Source organism: Lissotriton helveticus, chromosome 3_1 (genome assembly GCF_964261635.1).
Source record: "Lissotriton helveticus chromosome 3_1, aLisHel1.1, whole genome shotgun sequence".
In the NCBI taxonomy this organism is placed as follows: Eukaryota; Metazoa; Chordata; class Amphibia; order Caudata; family Salamandridae; genus Lissotriton; species Lissotriton helveticus.
The window spans coordinates 1,906,393,890-1,906,418,242 of record NC_136061.1 but is presented as its reverse complement, the minus strand read 5'-3'; the positions used below and the strand labels follow the sequence as shown (position 1 = coordinate 1,906,418,242).

The 24,353-nt window shown below is 47.9% G+C and overlaps 1 protein-coding gene across 1 annotated transcript in view; it reads right to left on the bottom strand.

Moving 5' to 3' along the window:
* Nucleotides 1–3,046: 3,046 nt before the first annotated feature.
* PTDSS2 (phosphatidylserine synthase 2) overlaps nt 3,047–24,353 on the bottom strand; it is a 434,628-nt gene continuing 413,321 nt past the window's right edge. The window contains exons 11-12 of the mRNA XM_078682890.1: nt 6,160–6,345; nt 3,047–3,723 (exon numbers count right to left, since the gene is read on the bottom strand). Of these exons, the coding sequence (XP_078539016.1) occupies nt 3,579–3,723; nt 6,160–6,345 (331 nt within the window). The 3' untranslated portion in view covers nt 3,047–3,578. The remainder of the gene's footprint in view (nt 3,724–6,159; nt 6,346–24,353) is intronic.

Genomic DNA, 24,353 nt, shown 5'->3' with positions numbered 1-24,353 from the left:
TGCGGTGGCATTCGGGCATGGCACAGCTTACGCAGTAGCGTCTCTAGAAGCAAATTTTACCGCGGACACATGCTGAGCCACAGATGACTGTATATATATATATATATATATATATATATATATATATATATATATATATATTTGTGCGTGTATTATGCATCGTACAAAGTCAAGATTCAATAAGCAATGTTTAAATGTGACTTTGTATATATGTGTGTATATACATGCATACAATGCCAGATCTAAACATTGTAAGCAAGTAGCGTTGCTGTGCAGTAAAAGGGAGTTGGGAAAGTTCATGTTTATGGCAAGGTGCAGCGCCTGTTTTATTTTTATGGTGCCTTGTGACACATTTGGCAGCTGTGGTGGTGGGGACAGGACAAACAGAATTGGGGCTGCCCTACTCCGGACACGCAAGTACGCACTGTACCGCAGCGTCGAGGTTGTGGTACTATAGTAAAGGATTGTGCAGTGTTACAGTACAGCATTTTCACATTTTAGATAGGAGACGCTGTGTTTCAAATGTTGGCAACTACGAATTTAATTAAGTGTCGTGGACCATTGCACTCTTGCAGTGTCAGCCATTATTTCAGTTGTGGTTAATCGGTGCTAAAGTGTACATGCAGTTGGTGGCTTGATTAGCAATCGGAAAGGCCACTCTTTCAACAATCAGAAAAGGGCCCTAGGCTGGGGAGGCAAGATGGCGGCCGCTTCAGCGGCCGAGTGAGGTTGTGCGGAGCTCCTACCTGTTGCTGACCTGCTCGTGTTATCCCGCTGTTCTGCTGCCTCCTTGGTGTATCGGCGTCAGTGGGGCTTTCCGATTCCTGCATGCCAGCGTTTGCTGTTGCTCTGAAGGCTGCGACGGCGTGCTCCCTAGGAGGTGCTTGTCTGACCGGGGCTCCGCTCCATGGCTACTAGAGGGGAGTTTGTGCCGTCTCGAGCAGTGTGGACTGACGTGGCCGTAGAGCTTTGCCATCGCTCCGGTCGAAGACTGCCCACATAAACCTGTTGGACGCTTCTGCTGACGGGTAGTGGGGAAGCAAGCATCGGGTTAAGTTGCGAGGAGGAGCCGCCTTGAATTATTGATATCAGCTTGAGGAGAAAAGCTGTGGAGATTGCCGACTGCAGAGTGCGGTAAAGTTTGACTTTCAGCACAGTTTCTGGGACTGCTCTTTACTGCTTGACTGGTAGGAACTGCGCAGGTGAGAGAAGAGGAAGCCAGAACAGCGCCGCGCGCCCCTCTGCAGACTCCCCCTGCATTCCAGAGAGGCGCGCAACGCGATCCGCTCTGCATTGCCATGCTGTGGAGACAAGACCTGGCCGCGCGCACAACATTATCCTATGGGAAAACGCTGCGCGTGGCCAGGTCTTGTCTCACTTCGGTGTTCTCTGACTGCTGAGACGCCGACAATAGTTCTCTGGCGAGAACGCGCTTTCAGCGCGTTACTAGCCGAGACCTAAAAAATGATCAGCCCAAAAATAAACATGCGCACTATTGCTGGGACTGCAACTGCGCTACTTGCCTGTCACTCAACTCCCTGCCTGAGTTCTGCCGCAGCCCCGCCCCCACCCCACCGTCCCTCGTTCTACTTCTCCGACGCAGAGCCGCTAATTCCAATCAGGACTGGATTCCTGAGTGTAATTAGCGTCGGAGAAGTAGAACGAAGAATTTAGGGCTGTGGCATGGCATTATTGGGGCAGCGCCCCAATGGACGCACCGCCACTGCTATTGTCATTCTCCTGTGAATGCATATAACCATTCTTACCAATGAGTCAGAAGGAGGGCCTCTCCTTTCCTTCTTCCCCTTCTGCTTCCTGGCCTACTGACCAACTTACCTCATCCTCAGTTCCCCCCTTACTGAACCCTCACAACCCCAAGCAGAGCGGTGTTCTATAAACGCATAATCTTTGAATAACAAATCACCTGAACTGGGTTTGACCAGCCGTCATTACTAAAATCTGGCTCAAAGTCTATTCATTATCCATACTTTACAAAGAATTTTACACCCACACAGGGAATCCTCACCTCCAAGAAGACTGGACAGGCACTAGCAGTTGTTTTTCAGCACTCCTTTAGGACCACAAGCTTGCAAATCTCGAATAAGAATAATTTTTTGTCAGCTGCTTATTTACCCAGACTATCACATTTTCATTGATCATGATTTAAACTCAAATCTCAGAGCATTTGCAAATGCCTCCTTAACACTACCACCAACATCATCAAAACACACAACAACCTCTGCATCTGTGAATCCTTAAATATTTGCTGTCAACTTGATTCAAGTGGTCTCTGGACTGACATACTCACACCATTGACCAACTGGTTTCCCTAATATGACACATCATCGTGAAGGAATATCACTCCATCACCTAGAGCCAACACATCTCTTTCTATGCCAACCTCACTGCAAGCGCTGTCCCTGATCCATCTGTCATTTACACATTTCTTATGAAGCCTTTACCATGTGCCTTTCTCTTGTTAAACACAGTAAAGCGTATATGCTTTAAATATATATATATATATATATATTTTATATATATAGGCCACTGCCTATTATTTCCATTAGGCAATTGTAATTGTAAGTCATAACACTTTAACAAAGTTTCAGTAACTTATATTGCACAACTTCTCACCAAGCTACAACTTACAATAAAAAAAATATTTTCAATTCTTGCCTGTGCATTCTTTTTACCAGTTAACTAGAAAAGCGTTACATCTTTTATGGACCACTTTAATGTTAAGTAATACTTAAAAAATACTTTGACTTCTCAGAACAAAGAGAGCGATACCAAATGTATTCTGTAGTCTCTCTGGCAAACCTGATTTACTCTTTATTGGTCCACTCTCATGCACTATGTTCACTGTTGGATTGGGTATATAAACAAAGTTCTGTAGAAAATGGTATCTACCCATTGAGATCAACATAGAATTGGGAGTAGGATATGAGTGGTAACGCAATTCAATAAACAGAACAGAGCATGGCATTCAAAACTGCTAATGAAGACAGAATGAGCTGGGTTAGAGAAACAACCAATTTAACAATGGTTTTTACTTTAAAAACATTTTAATATCCTGAGGTCTGTGCTTCGTACTAGGGGGGGAGTTTCACATATAGGAATTAGTACGGATGGTAGCACATAAAAGAAGTGTAGTGCATTATTATCTTTCTTTGTTCAGTAAAGTACATAAAAGGTGCAATCTTGATCTATGATAAATCAAGCCCTTATCAAAACTACAACAGGAAGATATACAATCAAAATATACAAATGAAACAATTCATAGAATATTCTAGTTCAAGTAAAATAAGTTCTAAATTGCAGAGGGAAACGTATTACTTGTTTAGAAAATACTGAGTAATGTTCATCTTGCTTCTGACTGTCATTTGTAGTGCTTTTCCTCTGTTCTTAGCCCCATTCCAGTGTAAGTTCAAGAGATAAAGTGAAAGCAGAGAAGCGAGTCAAACTGAATTAGTCCCAAAAGTCTGAGCAGGAGCAGATGACCATGTATTTGGCTCTGCAGCCAATTGACCTCTGACAATATATTTGGATCTGGTGGCATTTAGTCCGTTATTTATTTTTCAGAGAATCTTTTTTTTCATACTGTTTATACTTTCACTATCAAAAATGTCACAATCTGCATCTCCATTACACAACTGCGTCCCTTTAATGTGTGTGCTTTCTTGCTTCTGTCTTCTGATTTCTTTATATCGCAATGTGATATCTCTAGAATAAAAATAAATAAAAAAATGTTAATTATTTCTGTGAATTTTAAAGTGTTTACTGGAAAGTTAATAAACAAAAACATAATTCACCATATGATGTAGGCTTTTGCAAGGTAACACTAAACAGCTATGTTGTGCTATGCATAAGGTATGAGGACCAGATTTAATACTTTGTACTCACATGCAGTGGCTACATGTCTATCAAATATGCCATTAAAGACATGTTACTTACCTTCTATAATGCTTTATCTGATGGAGACTATCAAGCCACAGATTCCTTACTTTAGAATTATCACCAGGCGTCAGATTGAATCTGGAAAATTTTGTGAGCAGTACCCCTGCGAGCCGGTAGGTAGCCTCGTTTGGCTCGTCGAGGCATTGTCATCCGCAGTGGAAGTGACTTACGTGTTGCATATATAGGCACCACTGGAAAGCACTGACGTCTTTCCACTCCACTAGCACAGAGTCACAAAGAACACTGACCACTGGAGTGGAAAACTAGGGCCTTAAACGGGGGAAAGATCTGTCCCTAGCAACCCGATTGCAAAGCGGGAAGGATAGGTGCATCGGTAGGCAATTTGCGGCTAGGTAGAGTCCATCCCAGATAAGGTGTTACCGAAGGTACGTATCTTGTCCATCTGATAGAGACTTCTAGCAGCACATTCCTTACCTTAGAATAGATACTTATGCAATACTACCAGGGAGGTGGTTCTGCAAAGCAATTTCCTACCAAAAAGTAGTGGAGGACCGAACGGCCAAAGTGCCCATCCCGACAGACCGGACTGTGCAGGCAGTAGTGTTTTGTGAACATGTGCAAGTAAATCGACTATACTGTCTGGTAGATGTCTAGAACCGGGACTCAGCATGCTAACACAACGGTCGCAATCTTGGACCTGGCGAGCGCCCAGGACACCAGCACCATGGGGGCCAGCGATGGGTGGGAGGGAGGAAGAGGGCTAGTGCTGGGCAGGAGGGAGAGAGGGGGCCAGTGCTGGGCAGGAGGGAAGGGGCCATCGCTGGGCGGGAGGGAAGGGGCCAGCGCTGGGCAGGAGGGAGGGGACTGGCACTTGTGGGGAGGGAGGGAGGGGGTTAGCCCTGGATGGGAGGGGGCTAGCACTGGGCGGGAGGGAGGCGGCCAGTGCTGGGAGGGAGGGAGGTGGACCAGCGCTAGGTGGGAGGGAGGGAAGTGGCCAGGGCTGGGCAGGAGGGAAGGAAGGGGCCAGGGCTGGGCAGGAGGGAGGGAAGGGGGCTGGGCAGGAGGGAGGGAAGGGGCCAGGGCGGGGCAGGAGTGAGGGAAGGGGCCTGAACCGGGCAGGAGGGAGGGAAGGGGCCAGGACCGGCAGGAGGGAGGGAAGGGGCCAGGACCGGGCAGGAGGGAGGGAAGGGGCCAGGGCTGGGCAGGAGGGAGGGAAGGGGCAAGGGCTGGGCAGGAGGGAGGGAAGGGGCCAGGCCTAGGCAGGAGGGAGGAAATGGGCCAGGCCCGGGCAGGAGGGAGGGAAGGGGGATGGGCAGGAGGGAGGGAGGGGGACAGTGCTGGGCGGGAGGGGGCTAGTGCATGATTCGCATGTATTCAGAGGATACTATGGGCAGATGGTCACTGATGCCAGTTGAAGAATAGGAGGTGGTGGTTATGGGGTAGGGGGTATGGCACCGGTTTCAGAACTACCATGGATGGCATTAGTGATATCTCCACCAACTCCGGTGAAGGTGGAGCTCGAGATGTTTTACCTGCATTTTGTTTAATTGTTTTGGAAAAGTAGAGTGGTTATTTTCCTTGTGAATACCTTTTACATCCCTCAAGACCTGCACTTCATTTGCGACCTCAACCAGGACCAAAATCTAGGTTGTCGACCACTCCTACGACTGTCTTTGGAACACAAGTTTACTTAGTGAAAGTCTTGCACCTGAGATAATCAAAGGAAAGGAATCTGCAGGTAGAAATAGCCACCAGAAAATGTCAATATAAGAGTTCCATTAGTGTTGTTGCTGTCTATATTAGTAAAAGTATGCTCTCTTTAGCGAGTACTGAAGGTGTAAGAGTCAAATATGGAGTAAGTCTATGACCTACGGTTCTGTTTAGGCTTCAGTGCCGATGAAGCCCTATTTGGGTAAAGCCTCATATTGAAAATACTACCAAAGGATACTTACTACAGGTGCATGAAGTCTTCGATTTGGTTCATGTACTAAACTAATATACACTTACTGACTCAGTGTGGAGCACTGATTCTACAACAGTCGACAAGCATTTGGGAGTACATTTGGCATGATTGTGGCTTGTACCGAAAGAGTGCGAGCCATGCCCAGCTAAAATTTAATTTAATTTCACCTCAACTGTTATTTTAAGTGATTTTGAAGTTTTTTTAAATATGTATTATCTCATGATCAGAAGAAACCATAACTTACAATGAACAATTACAAAATTAATGCTTCAACTTACCTTATGAAGAAACGCCACAAAGTCCAGGTGAATAAAAGTATGATTCCAAGTATCCAACACTGAGTGACGTAGAAAGGAAGGGGGAGGGTTATTGTATAAGGATCATATTTCACAACAATAAGAAACTCTGTAACTGTAATAGCAGCAACCATCCATGCTTGCTGCCCAAGCTTCTTATGGAATTTTCTGAAACAAATGAAAATAAGGTATTAGTACACATACATTGCAGGATGAATGATGGCCATTCTAAAATAACGACAGGCATAATTTGAGGATACGTTGGGATCAAATTTGAAATACATTTTGCAGGAAAACTTAACGCGCTTTGTGTGTGGTTAGAACAGCAATGTTCATTATTATCTTACAATCAAAGCATACTTCGTAAAAGAAAACAGGTAACTGAACAAACAGCTTCAGAACTGATATAAAGGGCACTGTAACCTCCCAAGTCTTCAAGATTGCTAACAAGAACTTATTTCTGTAGACTAATGTTTTCTCATTCACTGGCAGGCTTTTGTTTTATATAATGCAAGAAACAGCAGAGTTGAAAAACCGACTCAGGCAAGAGTCTTCATGGCCAGCAAATGGTTGAGGTATGTGAATAACTCTTTCCTCAAAAGGAAAGGGCTATCATTACATATTCATTATCTGGAAGCCAACTAATGCTGAAAGAAAATCTTGCTTTTGTAGAGGATAATCCCCATAATAAAGCGGAGATAAAAGGCAATAGTGTGACCTAATTAGCATTATAACGCAGGTATTCTGCATGTCCACTGCTGATAATAATCGTGCTGAACTCAGTTAATTATGTGTGCCATTGTGAAAATCTTTAAAGGTACAACAGAAACATGTACAGAGCGGACGCAGCCCATAAGTGCATAAAGACCCCGGATTTCTTGTCCACACCAAACAAAATTCATCATTGAATTCCAACTCTGAAATAGGCTCTTTGGCACAAATCATGAAGTTTCTTTCTATGAAAGGAATTTGACAGAGCTTAATTGAAGACAGAAAGGTGAATCAGGGCAACTCATCTTACTGCTTTTTGTGGTTGACAAACCTTCTCTACCCTAAGACATCTTGCAGCACAAGATATACATAGAGGATACACATTATAGCAAAAAATTGAATAGTTGACACTGTCTGCCCCAAAGCAATTCATCAAGATAGTGAGGTTGCTCATTTACGTATATCTTAACAAGCTTTTCATTAAGCTGCTTTAGCATTTTAACCGGCTTGTTATTCTTGTGCCAGATTTACTAATGGCATTGCTTGAATACATTGAAAATTAATTTTAGGTTTGGCAACTACAAGTCCCAAAAACACATGCAGAGCAACCCTTCCGATTCTTTCATATGTAGTGAGCCTTTTCCAGTCCAAACTGCTTTTTGGTGATTTACTTACTGCAGCGACAGGAAACTCTTGTGAGCTACGGCTTTTCAGCACTGGGTTGGGCCAATAAAAGCCTTTACATTTAAATGGCATCTACATCTTTGTGCTTCCTTAAACCATCATGTTACTTCTTTACGGCTATTAGAACTGATGACACCAAGATGGACGAGTCACTTACCTTCGGTAACGATGTATCTGGTAGAGACACAGTCTAGCCGCAGAGTCCTTAACTTCGAATATCCACAAGCGGCAGACTGGATCCGGATACCTTTCCGCAGCAGCACTTCTGCGCGCCGGGGGTGGCGCCGCACGGCTCTGCCCGGACGTCGTCCATTGATGCGACGTCAGCGGAGCCATATATGCGCTGATGTCAGTTTTCGTTGGGGAAACCTTCCTGTGCCACAACGCAGAGCCACCAACAAAAACTATGAGAATATGGGAACAGTGTGCAAAAAAATGAAGAAAAATAGAATCACAAAGGACAGTGCAAGGCACTGTATCCTGAAAACTAGTAGAAGGAAGAGCAGAGCACCACTCTGAGAAGCACCCCCACAAATGCAAAGGCCAAACCACCTGTGTAGGTAGAGGAAGATGTGAAAAAAAAGCATGGCAGACGACAGAAGCCTGCAACTATAATGTATAACCGTGAAGCACCACAAGTCCAGAACATAGGATCAAGGACACTTTCACCAAAAGACGTCACCAGAAGAGACGTCGCAACCCCAATAAAAGACCGATAGAATGTGGCAGAGCCGGTAGACTTGAACGAATGTGTCGCAGGGGTGGTAAGAGACCCAAAGCGACAGAGAAGGGGAGACCGGAGGGTGGGAAAAAACCTGAACAGATCCTACAATGTACAATCCAGGTACAGGGTTGGAAAGGACACATGACATATTAGCATACTGCCAAATCACATGAATGGGCTGAGCAGAGTAATAAAACAGAATGAACACTTTGGGTCGTAGTGAAGTGAAAAAGTCACACTGTAGAAAGGAAAGCCACCCGGAGGGAGGTGAGTATAGAAAACCCCACCTGAAAAGGTCCTCGCAGAACGGGGAGGACGGGCGGGCATTAAGGAATCTGCGGCTAGACTGTGTCTCTATCAGATACATCGTTACCGAAGGTAAGTAACTTGTCCATCTCATAGAGACATCTAGCCGCAGATTCCTTAACTTAGAATAGATACTAACGCCATACCCATAGAGGAGGCAGGTCTGCGACTGAACCCCATGAAGTTCCCGAAGGAACGTGGTCGTGAACAAGGTGACAAAACACAGTGGGGACCGCAAGCCAGCGCAGCCACACAAGACCATGAAGGTCATAAAAGAGCGGAAAACATGGGGAGACAAAGGCACCACAAGCCGTCCAAGAACAGCATGAAAAAACCCGTATGTATACCGGGTGAGAGAAAGAAAACACATACTAGATATGTAGGTGTGAAAATGAAAGTGCATGACTTCGCAAGAAGTGGAACTGAACCTAGGGTCTGATAGATCCACAGGATGCGGCGTGCCGACCGTAAGTAAGCCCCAGAGAGATGGCAACTGGTATGACAGAGTTAGCGCATAGCGGTGCAGTATGCACAACAGCAGGAAGGAGCACTGTTAAAACCCGCACCAGCAAAAATACATGTGAAAGCTGTGGCAGAATGGCAACCCACGGCCAGAAAATATTGGTGGTACGAGAAACATAAGACGCCAGTATATAGTCGGTCTGCCACAGACATGTGAAAGGGCCGAAGGCAACCAGCAGATGCGCCCAAAACAGAACTTATAGTAAGAATGATAGTCAAGCGGAAGACTGGAAGGTACATAAGCAGACCGTGTGGACGTTAGAACCACACGAAGTATAGCAAAGACCCTCCTGTAAGTTAGCGAGAGCAGCCGAGATACGAGAGAAGCAACAGCAAGAAGGCAACCAGCAAAAAGGGGACCAGGCAAGCCGGACACCCATATCAGAACTCGTAGCACAAGCAGACCGGGTCATGGACCACAGACACCACATGAAGGAACGTTGCCCGCAAGATTCTACTGTGTAAGAGCACAGCAGATATCAAATAAGGAAAAAGACTCTTAAAGATGAAGTGCAACACAACAATAGACTGAGGCACGCAAAAAGTACCAACAGACAGGTGGAAGTAGAATTGGACAAGACAAGGTCCGGGCCCATAAGCGACATCCGCCCGCGCCCAGGAGGAACAACGCATGAACAAGGCAACAAGGTCCCAGGACCCAAGAAGCGAGTATTCTGAAGAGAACACTCCCCCTGAAAGTGTCACAAAATGAACCCAAAGCAGAAGCGTGGAAAACACCTGTGCAGAAGCAGCAGGGAATGTGAAAAAAATGCTTTTGGGAAAGTGGTCAGAAAATGAGGCTATAAGACAATGTACAGCAGACACAGGCATGGAAAATCTGCTAGCTTTAAAGACAAGCCCAGTAAGGGCTGATCAGAGAAACAACAATGCCAGCGTGTACCCAAGTTTACGCAAATAGTAATAAGCGTGCCGCACAGCGGCTTTTTTGTCCCTGGCACAAAACGAGGACAGGGTGTCAGCTGTGAAGCAACTGCGCCTGAAGTGAAGGGAACAAGGGCCTCGAGAGACAGTGGCCGTCAAAAGAAGAGCAGCCATTATAGACAAGAGGATCACTGCAACGCTGAAAAAACAGAAGACCTCATCAAGGCAGGCGAGGGAGAGGCCGCACGGCAAGGAACTTATACCTAGGCCTAGAAGCACTACAGACAACTGGAGTCAATTGCAACCAAAGTGCAATAAAGCGATGCGAACGGGAGGATCCCAGCAGAAAAACAGGACAGCCTGATCCCCAAAAGGATGTACGTGAGGAAGACTCCATAGGAACATACCAAGGCTAAGGCAGTCACCCCATAGTCAGCAAATACCCCACATAGGGTAAGTCTCAACCCCTGCGAGGGGGGTCCTCTTTGGTAAAACCCACATTCAGAGGAGCGGAAGGACAACAGAACCAGCCATCCGGCTGTACTGAACGAATACTGAAATGTCGGAACAACCGCTTACACTATCCAGGCACTATGCAAGAACCCGGGTTTGTGTTTTTTTGTTTGTTTTAAATAAAAACAAAAATAAAATAAAACCAACAGGGCAACATCGCCTATGCCGAAGACAAACATAAGGCAGGAAATCGTGCCGCAAGATTTATGGTAGCCCAGACAAGAGGCGGAAGACTGTCAAATCCGCGCGGTGGTCAAAAAGGTCCTCGCCATTGAATGGCAGACCCCTAAGAGCATCCTGAACATTGTCTGGGAAACGACTGTCGTCCAGACATGCATGGCGGTGTAAACCCGCAGACCGAGCAAGAGCTTGTCCCACCAAGTCAGTGGTGTCAAGGGAAGAGCGGAGAGAAAATTGCGCCATTCCCCTGCCATCATACAGAAGGCGAAGCAATTCTACCCACGGCCTTTCTGGAATAGAAGGAAGGAGGTTCTCAACCAAGTCCCAAAGGGCATAGGATGTGGGTGTGAACATGCAAGCAGTATTTAATGCGCGGATGCCAGCACTGGCAGAGGTGAAAAGCTGGCGACTACACGTGTCCAACCACCGGGACTCCCTGGTGGGAGGTAACAATGGCAAGGCGGAGGAAGACTGCAAATCAAAAGCCGTTTGAGCTCTGAGCTCTAGGGTGAAGTGAAAGGCAGAGGGGATCATCCGGGGCAGGACGGTGTCGACAAGCAATGGCCCGATCAACAGGGTCACCAGAGGAAGTTTGCCTCGCCCATGTGCCAAGCATGATGTCAAACAAAGATGCCCCAAGGGGCAGCAAGGGCTCCACCTCAACCGGCTCCATGTGGAGAAGATCCAACAAAGGATCAGAAGGCAGGAAAACCCCAGTGGCCTGAAAACGAAGAATAGCTGCCGCCCTGTGAATAGCCCGTGCGTAGGCAGCACTAGCCTCAGTTGCCATCCGGGGAGGTGACAATAAACCATCAGTAGGAGACAGTTGGAGACTAACCCGACCACTAGACAGCAGAAGTGGAGAAGCCGGAGGCTGATGCGACGGTCACGCAACACAAGGTACCTGCACCATGGACCGAGGCGACCTGGGGAGTCCAGAGGAGCGTCAACCTCTTGCATAAGAGGAGGCATAGGCACAGGCACCGGCGTCGACCAACGCCGTGTGTGAGTCGCATGGACGTCCGAGGAGTCGGGTGGGACACCAACCTCAAGCAAAAGAGAAAGCATGGACGTCAGAACTGGCGTCGACGCCAAGTCGGAGTTGTCTGGACGTCGACGACCTCCAAAGGGGACTTGGCCTGGGCGACAGCCGACATCGCCCCCACTGCAACATGTGGGGAGGAAATACATTGACAGAGCGTCGAGCCCAGCGCCGCCTCCGATGTCAGCGCAGGAAGCCACTCACGGCTATGCGGTGACTATAGGGGTGGGCTGGACAGGCGACTGGGAGAGCCCTCTGGGACGTGTCCTATCAGCGTCCTATCGACTCTGGAACCGGAGTCGATGCACACAGCCGGCGTCGAGGACGAATCCGCCGGCGAGGACCCGACATGAGTGCCTGCCACCTCTTAATGGAACCCGAAGGTGCACCAGGGGATGGGGTGATCCAAATGAAGAGTGGAGTGCTTTGGAATAAGCCTCCATTTGGGCCTGCATCGCTACGACACCCGGAAAAGGGAGGGTACGGAGGAGGCGACTGCCAGACGCCGGTGCCTGGCAGGTGAGCGAGACGAACAGGCGCCAGCATTATGCGTATGGGATGAAGACCTCTGCAACTTACGCTTGTGTTTACCCGCCTCCGAACGACGTCCACGGGATCGACCTCGGGAAAGGGCTCAATCCCGAGAGGGAGAGCGTCGACGCGAAGGTGCAGGACCGGACAGATGTGCGGCCAGCAATTTCATACGACGCTCCCATAAGGACTTTTGTTTTATTCGTTGACAGGCGTCCGCTTTGGGATGCGGAAAAGAAGAAAACTGACGTCAGCGTGCCGTGAGGGGCATATATGGCTCTGCTGACGTCACATCCGTGAGCGACGTCAGGGCGCGTGCGGCGCCTCCCCCGGCGCGCCGAAGTGCTGCTGCGGAGAGTTTTCCGGATCCACTCTGACGCCTGGGGATATTTTAAGTTAAGGAATCTGCGGCTAGATGTCTCTATCAGATGTCGTGCTTGTCTCAAAGGTTATGATATATAGGTCTGTTTCCTTTGGTATAACTGCCTTTCTTTGTGGTGATGAAAAATTGGGTTTCTTTCTTAAAGTAGAGGACAAAAATATAACTTTCGTAATTCATAACTGATGCAAATATGAGAATGTAAGTGTCACTGAATAGCACACTTCAAGCCATTTATTTCTGGTCCTGTACTTCTATGTTACAACTATTACAGTTTCTGTTGAATATATACTTTTTTTCTGATGAAAACATGAGCGCAGCCAGTGAATTCCAAAGAAGGGTAATGCTGTCTTTGCCTAGGTGATGGATGGATTCTTTAAAAATGAGCATTCACTGGAATGCTATAGACTTGATAACTCCATGCTCAGAAACAGGGAAACATAAAATGTGTCATTCGGCTTTAATGAATATTGAGCTGATGCTGCTTTTAATAATCAAATAGAACTTAATTTCTCAAAAGGCGGTCTCAATTTTAAAGATAAAAATATTATTGTGTGTGCCTGGATAACCCTTAAGAAAGCATCAAGGTGCTTTAATTAACCGAAAAATGACACCCATCCCAGTATCAAAGCCATGAAACCTGTGAAGAAACAGAACTGCTACCCTACCTTTATTTTCCTGATTGGGATGATCACCTTCTACAGATTGCAAATACATGCACTAAACAATATATGTACTATAAACGTGTTCTCATCCAGCCACACTTTAGTGTAGATGTCTGTTTTACTGAAATCACCAGTTATGGCATGCAATACACAATGTACACCACACAATGTTTTGCTCTGTTTTTTTTTTATTATAGCATGCCATGGAATGTTAGGTGTACTGAGAATGGCCGAAATGTACAGCGTTTACCTGCCATATTACCATTCCGAAGTGCATAGCCTTCGGCAAGACCCTGCACAAGTTGTTACAGTGTAATATTTTCTGGTGGCAGCACAAATGCTCTGCGTAGATTATAAATCAGTACCTCTCCAAAGTGGAGGAATAGCTAGAAGATGAAGAAAATGTATGAAAAATAGTACTGAATACAACTTGGCCAACTAAAGCGTGACAATGTGCTAATAAGCCTACAGAGTAGTGCTTTGTAAAAGTGTGAAGTGTTGACCAAGTGAACGAGTGGTTTATCTTTGGTAATAGTTTTTCTGGTGGAGACTTGATCTAACTGCAGATTCCTCACCTTGTGAATATCTCCAGGCGGCAGACTGGATCCAGACACTTAAAAAATAGTGCTCCTACGCACCGGTAGGTGGTGCCATGTGGCTCCGCACCAAAGTTGTTCTGCTTCAGTAGTGATGAAAGGAGATGCATAAAAGATAAGTTGTTCTTCTGATGAATACTTCTAACTGCAGATTCACATCAACAACTTAAGAAGAAAGGCATCAACTGCTGCTGCTCATTCCCTACGCATGGAGGAGTAGAGCAGCAGCCTGTTCAGAGTACATACGTTCATGCCCAGACATTCCCAATATGAGGATAACTTGTGCCTGTTGTTCCTGAGACTCTTCAGAACTCAGGGCAGGAGAGGGAGCAGTAGGAAGGCGTACAGGAGTCCAGTGCTCCACTGCACAAGGGATGCACCTCCAAGGGACAGCCTTCTTGGGACCTTCAATTTGCATCATTGTTGACATTAAACATTCTGGGTGATGGCAAAGAGCTCAAGCCAGGATTCTCCCAATTGCTGGAATACACCCCATGCCACCTCTGGGTGTAACCATTATTCACGATCAGCTTGTGTGGCAGCTGAACTTGTCTGCCCTGGCAGTTAAAGATCTCGCCAGTTGGTGTGCCACAAGGTAAGTGCAGAAGTAGCTCAGACAGCTCCAGAGGTGCTGAGCCTTCTGCCACAGGACCGGAGACCCCACCCACCCTGTGTACTACAGTACCAAATGGCGGTGGGGTCATCCATGATAACCTGAATTAGCCTGCCCTTAATGGTTAGCAATAAGGTCTTCAATGTGAACCAAATCACCTGCAGCTCAAAAAGATTTATGAGGCGGCAGGACTCCACCAGAGACTAGAGTTCTCTGATCTCCACCGCTTTCCAGAAGATGTCCTCAAACAGTGGTGATGCGTGCGTCACCAGTGTCAAGTCTAGATGGGGTAGGGAGAGGTGTCTGCTGCTTGTCTAATTGCAGATGTGCAGCTACCACTGCAGATCTTTTTCAGTCTCCTTCGTCACCTTGGATGGCACCCAACAGGCTTCCTAGGTGCTGGCCCACTGTAACTTCAGAGCCTACTGCAGAGCCTGCAAATGCCATTGGGCATGCCTGGCAAGCAGGCCAATAAGACCCAGAGTCATCCTCACTGAGACCCAGGACAGAGGTTGAAACATCAGGATCATAGCCCAAATGTCCTGGACTCGTTGGCCAGGAGGAAAGGTGGGAAAATGCATCATTTCCAGGTTGGGTTCAATGAAGGGAAGCCTCTACAAAGCAGCCACTTGTGAGTTCACCAAGTTGTTTGAAAACCTCAAGGATGTCAAGAGATTCGCTATCATGTGAAGATGGTCTATGACTGACTGTAGCCTTCAACAGCGGTTTGCTGAGTTAGGGGAAGACAGTTACCCCCAAAGACTGGTAGCGATTACCGTTATCACCTAGCGGGCACTGGTGAAGCTCAAACGGAGCACAGCAAATTAAAAATGTTGTAGTTCACCCTGAACAGGCCCTGCTGAACAGGGATGTGAAAATAGGCATCCTGTAGGTCCAGTGACACCATCCAGCTTCTGGGATCCCGGGTAGAAAGAGCTTGGGCCAGCACAAACATTTTGAATTTGTCCTTGCGCAGGAAGACATTGAGAAGGTGAAGGTCTAAGTTAGGATAAAGGCATCAATTCTTCGATACTAGAAAGTTACAGGAATAACATCCAGTCCCTACTTCTGAGGCCGCAATCCTCTCCATGCCTTGTTTTGCTTTAGGAGCCTGTTCCTCCTGACGCTAAATGGACAGATGCCGCTGTGATGTAGGTGGCAGGTGTGAACGGTCGAAAAGGAATGGCAGGGTATAGCCTTGTTGCACATTTTGGAGGACTCACTTGTTGGACATAATGTGCTGTCACCCTGACAGAAGTGGCTAACCGTACCTCCTACAAGGTGGCTGCATGCCACTAAGGATGCACAAAATAGGTCTGGCGGGGCTTGGAATGTGCCCCTGATGGCTTGGTCATTGTCTGCAGGAATGATGCTGTTGATGAGCTAAAACCCTCACATAACCCCAAAAAGGGCAACATTGTAGGGGAAATTTCTGGATGGATGCAGAAAAGCCAAGGAGTCTGAAGAAGCTCGGGTCTCCTTAAAAACCTCCTGGGCTGAGTTCACCTTTTTGACAAACAGACTGGTACCGCTGAAGTGCATATCCACCAATGCCTGAAAGTCCCTTGAGAAGCCTGTGGATCTCATCCATGCGTGGCACTGAAGCAACACACTTTCTAGGGGCCCTTCTTAGACAATTCATGGGGACTAGGCCTGAGCGGATAACTAAGTTAGCTGCATCCTAGTCATTGTGAATATTTTAGACCAGGGAAGCCACTAGGTCTTCTGGGACTTATGTTAAGGTCTCACCCACCATCTCCCAAAAGGGGGGGGGGAGAGGAGGAGAGAGGAGGAGAGAGGAGGAGAGAGGGAGAGAGAGGAGGAGAGAGGAGGAGAGAGGGAGAGAGAGGGAGAGAGAGGAGGAGAGAGGGAGAGAGAGGGAGAGAGAGGGAGAGAGAGAGAGAGGGAGAGAGAGAGAGACAGATTAATTCTGTAATATCTAATAAGGATGCTGGTGTTTACCTACCTCAAGGCAAGGCTGGCTGAGGAAAAGATACATCTGTCAAATGTTTTCATGCATTTGGACTGTCAGGAGTCATCATTAAAAAGGCATTCTGCTTGACCCTGCTGGTGGACATAGCATCACCAAACACTCACAGACTGGGTGTTGAGTTAAAAAGTCCAGGTCAGCTGGAGCAGGTCTATGGAGATGGGAGACCTGTTGATTGACTGAATGGCCAGTGCACTGTTTTGCCCAATTGTCCAGTAGCGTATTCATGAGGGCTTTGGTGTAGGACAGAAGAGGATTTGTAGGTGCCGGACGTGGCTGAAGGATCTCTGTGAGGACATTTGCTTTCACCTCCATAGTGTGGAGGTGAAGGTCACAGACCTCACCAGTCCTGCGAATCACTCTGGCAAAAGATGCACTCTTTTCTGTAGCTGGTCCGGGGGAGACACCAACTCAGTAAAGGGCGTGGTTTTCAACCCACTGCCATCCTGTAAAATCCATGTACCAACTGTTAGCATCATAAGGGTGAGGGTGCAAACTCCCGCTCATCCCCTACATTGTCATCTATATATGGCTGGGTCTGGTCAGAGTTCGAGCTAATTTGGGGTACCATCTGTCAGCAATCTCGCAGCAGAGGAAAATAGTGTGAATCTGAGGTTTTGTGTTGCACCAGCAGCTAAGGGCCGGGCTTTGCTCCGCTTGTTTCCCGGCCGGGCTTGCCTCCGCCGGGCCCCTCCCACCCCCGTGACCAGCAGTGGGCGTCAGAGGCAAGCGCCAGGAGGCGCATAAAGGCTCCCTCGGTGCTGAGTCCGAGGGGGGTCTTTCTTGTGCTGCAGTTGCCGTTTTCAGTGCTCCAGAGGGCCGGGCTTGGCTCTGCCGATCTCCGCTGCACCAGCAGCTAAGGGCCGGGCTTTGCTCCGCTTGTTCCCCGGCCGGGCTTGGCTCCGCCGGGCCCCTCCCACCCCCGTGACCAGCAGTGGGCGTCAGAGACAAGCGCCAGGAGGCGCATAAAGGCTCCCTCGGTGCTGAGTCCGAGGGGGGTCTTTCTTGTGCTGCAGTTGCCGTTTTCAGTGCTCCAGAGGGCCGGGCTTGGCTCTGCCGATCTCCGCTGCACCAGCAGCTAAGGGCCGGGCTTTGCTCCGCTTGTTCCCCGGCCGGGCTTGGCTCCGCCGGGCCCCTCCCACCCCCGTGACCAGCAGTGGGCGTCAGAGGCAAGCGCCAGGAGGCGCATAAAGGCTCCCTCGGTGCTGAGTCCGAGGGGGGTCTTTCTTGTGCTGTAGTTACCGTTTTCAGTGCTCCAGAGGGCCGGGCTTGGCTCCGCCGATCTCCGCTGCAACAGCAGCTAAGGGCTGGGCTTTGCTCCGCTTGTTCCCCGGCCGGGCTTGGCTCCGCCGGGCCCCTCCCACCCCCATGACCAGCAGTGGGTGTCAGAGGCAAGCGCCAGGAGGCGCATAAAGGCTCCCTCGGTGCTGAGTCCGAGAGGGGTCTTTCTTGTGCTGCAGTTGCCGTTTTCAGTGCTCCAGAGGGCCGGGCTTGGCTCCGCCGATCTCCGCTGCACCAGAAGCTAAGGGCCGGGCTTTGCTCCGCTTGTTCCCCGGCCGGGCTTGGCTCCGCCGGGCCCCTCCCACCCCCGTGACCAGCAGTGGGCGTCAGAGGCAAGCGCCGGGAGGCGCATAAAGGCTCCCTCGGTGCTGAGTCCGAGGGGGGTCTTTCTTGTGCTGCAGTTGCCGTTTTCAGTGCTCCAGAGGGCCGGGCTTGGCTCCGCCGATCTCCGCTGCACCAGCAGCTAAGGGCCGGGCTTTGCTCCGCTTGTTCCCCGGCCGGGCTTGGCTCCGCCGGGCTCCTCCCACCCCCGTGACCAGCAGTGGGCGTCAGAGGCAAGCGCCAGGAGGCGCATAAAGGCTCCCTCGGTGCTGAGTCCGAGGGGGGTCTTTCTTGTGCTGCAGTTGCCGTTTTCAGTGCTCCAGAGGGCCGGGCTTGGCTCCGCCGATCTCCGCTGCACCAGCAGCTAAGGGCCGGGCTTTGCTCCGCTTGTTCCCCGGCCGGGCTTGGCTCCACCGGGCCCCTCCCACCCCCGTGACCAGCAGTGGGGGTCTGAGGCAAGCGCCAGGAGGCGCATAAAGGCTCCCTCGGTGCGGAGTCCGAGGGAGGTCTTTCTTGTGCTGCAGTTGCCGTTTTCAGTGCTCCAGAGGGCCGGGCTTGGCTCTGCCGATCTCCGCTGCACCAGCAGCTAAGGGCCGGGCTTTGCTCCGCTTGTTCCCCGGCAGGGCTTGGCTCCGCCGGGCCCCTCCCACCCCCGTGACCAGCAGTGGGCGTCAGAGGCAAGCGCCAGGAGGCGCATAAATGCTCCCTCGTCCCGCGGGACGCGCCGGACGAAGCCCGGACAAAGGGCGGACGTGACTGGGCTTGACTGGGCTGGGCCAGGGACTTTGATCCTTTTGTGGAGGACCTCCGTGACTCTTACACAGTGAGACTTAAATCTAAATACCTTTTAAGTATCTGTATAAGGTACTGTGCCCTATTTTGTGTACTGAGGTAACGCTTATTTTTAACTGCACTATCCTTATTATTATCCCTGCCATGTCTAATCAAAAGGGTTCCCTAGTGCTAAATACATTGGACAATTATCTGGTGAAGGTAGTGAGCAAAATCAATAGTGAGAGACGGCAGTCATTAGGGTTAAGTTGTTCCCCTATATCTCCTACATCCCTCACTCTGCCTAATGCGCAACCCTCACCTGAATTAACGGCACGGGAAGATAGTAGCGTTATTGTGAATCCTGATTTATCTGCTAGTGATTCCCCTGAGTTAAACACTGCGCCTATAACTGATCTAGATTTATCATTGGATACTAGGGAACATAATCGACCGACTCCTAAGCCTAGACCAGTTAGAGCATGCAGGAAAGTGCAGTCTAAACGAGGGGGATCACGCCCAGCTAGAAGAAGATTAGCTTCTCCACCCAAAACCGCAGATATTGATGAGGCTACTCTAGGGAAGGGTGTTATTGAGAAACTGGAGGATGACCTAATTAAAAAATTAGCAAGCATGCTCGACTTGAAGATCAAGGGCATTGTTAAACCCCTTGTGGTTAAAGTCGACCAGCTAACTGCAGAGGTCAACAGACTGGGTGCCCTCCTCAACAAGACTCTGGAAGAACTAGGTGGCTTATCAGCATTGGTGTCAAATGGCTGTGAAAATCACGAGGCTCACCCTGGAGGAGGGGAGGGAGATAGTGGGAACGTAGTTCAGCAACCCCCGCCCACCCAGCCACCAGTAGGTGAGGAGGGTCAAACTGTAGTCATAAAGGCCCCTCCGACAACACATAAAGAACCACGGAAAGAGCGTGACTCGTTTCAATTTGTAGTTGAAGCTTCTCCTTTAGTTTTGGTGCTGGCAAACGCTCCTTCTTTAACACCTGGGCAGGTCGAGACAACAACTTCTTTAATTGATAAAGCACTCCACTGGCTGCCAAAAAACAAAGATATCACCATGGGGAAAACAGCAGTTGGCAGGGGAAATTATTATGGCCAGAAGGGTAGCATGGCTTGGGGATTACCCAAAAAAATTCAAGGGTGACTGTATAGCCTTGAATTTTTCTAGTCCTGAGGTACTTCCAAATATATTGGCAAACTTGTTCCCCCCCGCAACGTAGGGACTCTGATATGATCCCATTAACCCTTGATTTCTTCTACAGTAGAAGATGGAGTGTAGTTAATCATAGTAGATCATGGTGTTGAGGACAGAGGGGAGGGATGCCCAAATCAGAGATGGTGGTATTAGATTGGAAAATCGCTTTGGGGCCCTGTCCGATCTGAATGAATGTGATTGACCCTTGAGGACCGTTAGATCTAGAACCATGGTGGCAACAGAGATTGGTAAAAAGCACGGTCCCAAGGATAGGAGTGAGTCACAAATTAACACGGTCCCTATACCACATACAATCTCAAAGGAAAGATCCCACTCCACTGGGCAGTGTATAGAGAGCAGGAACCTTGGCCAACTAACCTGTTCGGACCCAGTTGGGGAACATGACTGCCCCGAAACAGATGGGGCCTCCCTAGAGAACTGCTGCCTCGTGCCTACAATCACCGAACATCAACGAGTGATTGAGGGCGCGAGTTTAGCAGCCGAAAACCTGCGGGATCCATCGAGTACTCTGCCAGGGGTTGCTTTTCTTTCTTGGAACCTGGCTGGTATTGATAATAAAATATCTTCCCCTGAATGGTGTAGTTTTGTTGACCAGCACAACGTCATCCTTTTTCAGGAAACCTGGTCTATGGCTCCAGTTTATCGTGTGGGGTTTCTCAATTTCCATGCGTTAGCAACTAAAAAATCTAAAGGTCGCCCAGCTGGGGGCCTGATTATTTGGGTCTGACAAGCCCTATGTTGCAAGGTACACCAAATTAGTTCCCCGTCAAATGATATCCTGTCAGTTAATATCACATGGGAAAACGGCCAACAGGTGGCCATATTTAACATTTAATCGAGGGTGACAGGAGGGAACCAAACATCTGAGGTAATCTCTGCTCTTGATCAGCAACTTGAGGTACTTCCAACACAGGTGTCTATTATAGTAGGTGGAGATTTTAACACCGCTTTTGAACCCCTTGGCCAAGAGGATCAGTTTCTCGCTGTAGAGGAGGACAGTAAATGGGGTGTCCCCCAGCTCGAATTACCTGCTGTAAAAAGATGGTCAGCTGTAGCAATACAGCTGAAGGCCCTATGTTTAAGTAGAGGGCTTAGAGCAGCAAATTGTTGCACCCCATCTGATCGCATGGGGAAAAACACCTTTGACAATGGTAGATATTCCAGTCGCATAGATTACATCCTGGTGGATATAAGGGGGTGGTACAGTCTGATAGACATGACTGTTAAAACTAGGATGGAAAGCGACCATAACCCACTCTGCATGGATTACCGAGCGCAGATGGGTACTGAAGAATTGAATCCGGGGTGTGGGAAGGTCACCTTGGACATAGTCGCTTCCAATAATATGCGTCATATTAAATGGGGTAGTTTCATAGAGAAGCCTGAGAAACTGGTGGCCCTTAAAAACATGGTTATTGAAGAAGTGGCTAATTTAAATACTCACATTAATAGGCTAGACTTTCCCCAAATAATGTTTAAGGTACATAACCACTTATTCGCAAAACTTCAATTATTTTTTAGGAAAACTATAAAACCAGATAAGGGAAATAATAAACTACCGAAGGAGAGGTGGTACAGCAACGCATGTAAAGTAGCCCGCCAAAATCTGTGTATAGAAATAAGGAGCAAGAACCCCATAGAAGTAAGGAAGGCTAGGGAGATCTATAGACTCGCCCAGAAGGCAGCTAAGAAACAGTGGGATGAGGATCAATGGCGTGACTTGAAACTGGCCTGTGGAGCAAGGAATTCAAAACAGTTTTGGGCTATTGTGAAATGGGACAGAGGAGGTGTAGCTGAGGCCCCCCAAAATAATGTTGCCAAACAAGAGTGGGTAGATTTCTTTAGACCACAATATGCACGAAACTCAACTGAAGAAGACTGCCAACTTCCCCCAACTATTTTTTACCAGAATCAGCTTTTTATAACCAAGGACGTTAGCATAGCGCTAGATTGCGTGACTGGGGGAAGAGCCCCAGGTATGGATGGCATTCCTGCTGACGTGTTTTTAAGTGATAGATCATCTTGGTGTAGGTATTTTGAGTGTCTAGCTAACTCGGTGGCTAGGGGTGCGCCAATCCCACCCTCATGGAAAGGCGCCGAAATAATACCGGTCTTTAAAAGGGAGACAAATCTCTACCCAGTAACTATAGACCGATCAGTCTTATAGACTCAGCTCAAAAACTTATGGGTCGTTTAGTACAAAATAAACTGCAACAATGGATAGAAGAACACAATATTTTGTCCCCATACCAATCCGGCTTTCGGCCATGTACGAGCTCAATTGACCAGGTTTTTTATTTTATTGCACTCTACTGGAGGAATGTGACCCTGACCAAGGGGACCCTTTACGTGGTCTTCGTAGACCTAAAATCGGCCTTCGATTTAGTCCCCCGTTCCAAACTTGAGGGTTCTCGTTGAGTCAGGGATATCTCCGGAACTATTGACCCTTCTCGTCCGCCTGCATGAGAACAACTACGCCAGAATCAAATGGGGGATGCAGGGTGAGGTGACCGACTCATTTCCTGTCGAGCGTGGTGTTCGGCAGGGGTGTGTATTGGCGCCCACGCGGTTTTCATTATACATCAACGGTATTGTGGACTATCTTAACCGTTCCCCCACTGACGCCCCGATTATGGCTGGGGCCCGCGTGCCTGTCCTCATGTTCGCGGACGATACGTTGATAGTTTCCCGGACCCCGAGTGGGCTTCAGAAGGCTGTGAATGCGTTCGGAGAATTTTGTCAACTGCGTGGACTTGAGATAAACACCTCAAAAACCAAGTTCATGTCCCTGAGTCAGCGGAAAACCTTCAAAGGTACAATTAATTTTAATGGAACTCCACTAGAACAGGTAGAGGCATTCACGTATTTGGGAATATCTCTCCAGAGCAATATGGGCTGAAAAAGCCATATTGACATGGCTGTTTTAAAATTCCATCAGCTAGCGGGTGCCTTAGCCACAAAGCATAAAGCTTCCTTTACAAAGCCAATTACACCTGCCCTAGAGATTTATAATATGAAGGTCATAATTGCCACTTTGTATGGTTCTGAACTTTGGGGATTCAATCATTTAACCCAACTGACAACGGCAGAGAATAAATTCCTACGTTGTCTAGTTGGGGTACCCCAAAGTACTCCTAGCATTCCGCTTTTATATGATCTCGGCAGGAAAAAAATTGAGGATATAGCACGGTTACGGCCCCTATTGTACTGGAGGCGTATCTGGACAACTCCCGTGCTAGCGCATTACGCCCTTGCACTAAAGGATATTATCAGGGCTGACCGTTTTCACCATATCCAATGGCTTAAAGAGATAAGGGGCTTGTTAACAAAGTTGGAGCTTGATCATCTATGGGTAGATGCAGACGTCCCAAGTTTCCCGTCAAAAACAACTCTGAAAAAAATGTATTGGGAAATGATTTGGATGTCCACCCATAGAACCTGTATAAACACTAATTTAACAGGACGGTTCCTTGATTTTAAATCTCGCCCACTCTGTGAAGCCTACTGGGATATTATAGAGAGTCCGCTTGACCGAAAGCTGTTTTTCCAGTTTAGAACTGGAACCCTACCTGTAAAAGCCTTCAGTTATAAGTGGTCGGCAAATTGGGATGACAAATGCCATAACTGTAAAAATTTGATTGAGAATGTACCCCATATGCTGTTTGTATGTCCCCTCTATATATGCCCTTGTAGCAAGTGGTTAAAACCAATATGTATTAACATGGGCACCCGGAGATACATTGAGGCGCTACGGATATTGGAGACTGACTGTTCACCTTGCCTAGCGATTGCCTTTGCCAAATTCTTAAGGTGGGCCTGGATCATTCGCACCCGCACTTTAAAATCCTTAGATTCTAGCCAATGATTTTTAAAGACTCTCAATAAGATGATTGATCATGTTTTTGTATACATCAGTTTTTAAAAAAAACATCTTTTTAGAACAATCGTTTTTTAACTTGTAAATGACAGCCTCAAGATTTAATAACTTTTTAACATTGCATTTTTACTTTGGTTAGTATTTCTAATGATTATGTCTAATGATTGTAAGTATAATTTTGCTTTTATGACATGCTGTCGAATAAAGCTTTTGAAATTGAATTGTATTGGCTGTAACACATTAGAATGTAGGCATGGTCTCTGTCAACATGAATTTGACTCAAAGTCCGAGACCAAGAAGGGCTGTAGCTCCCTTTCTGGCATAGATGGTGTTAGTGCAGAAGTATGTGAGT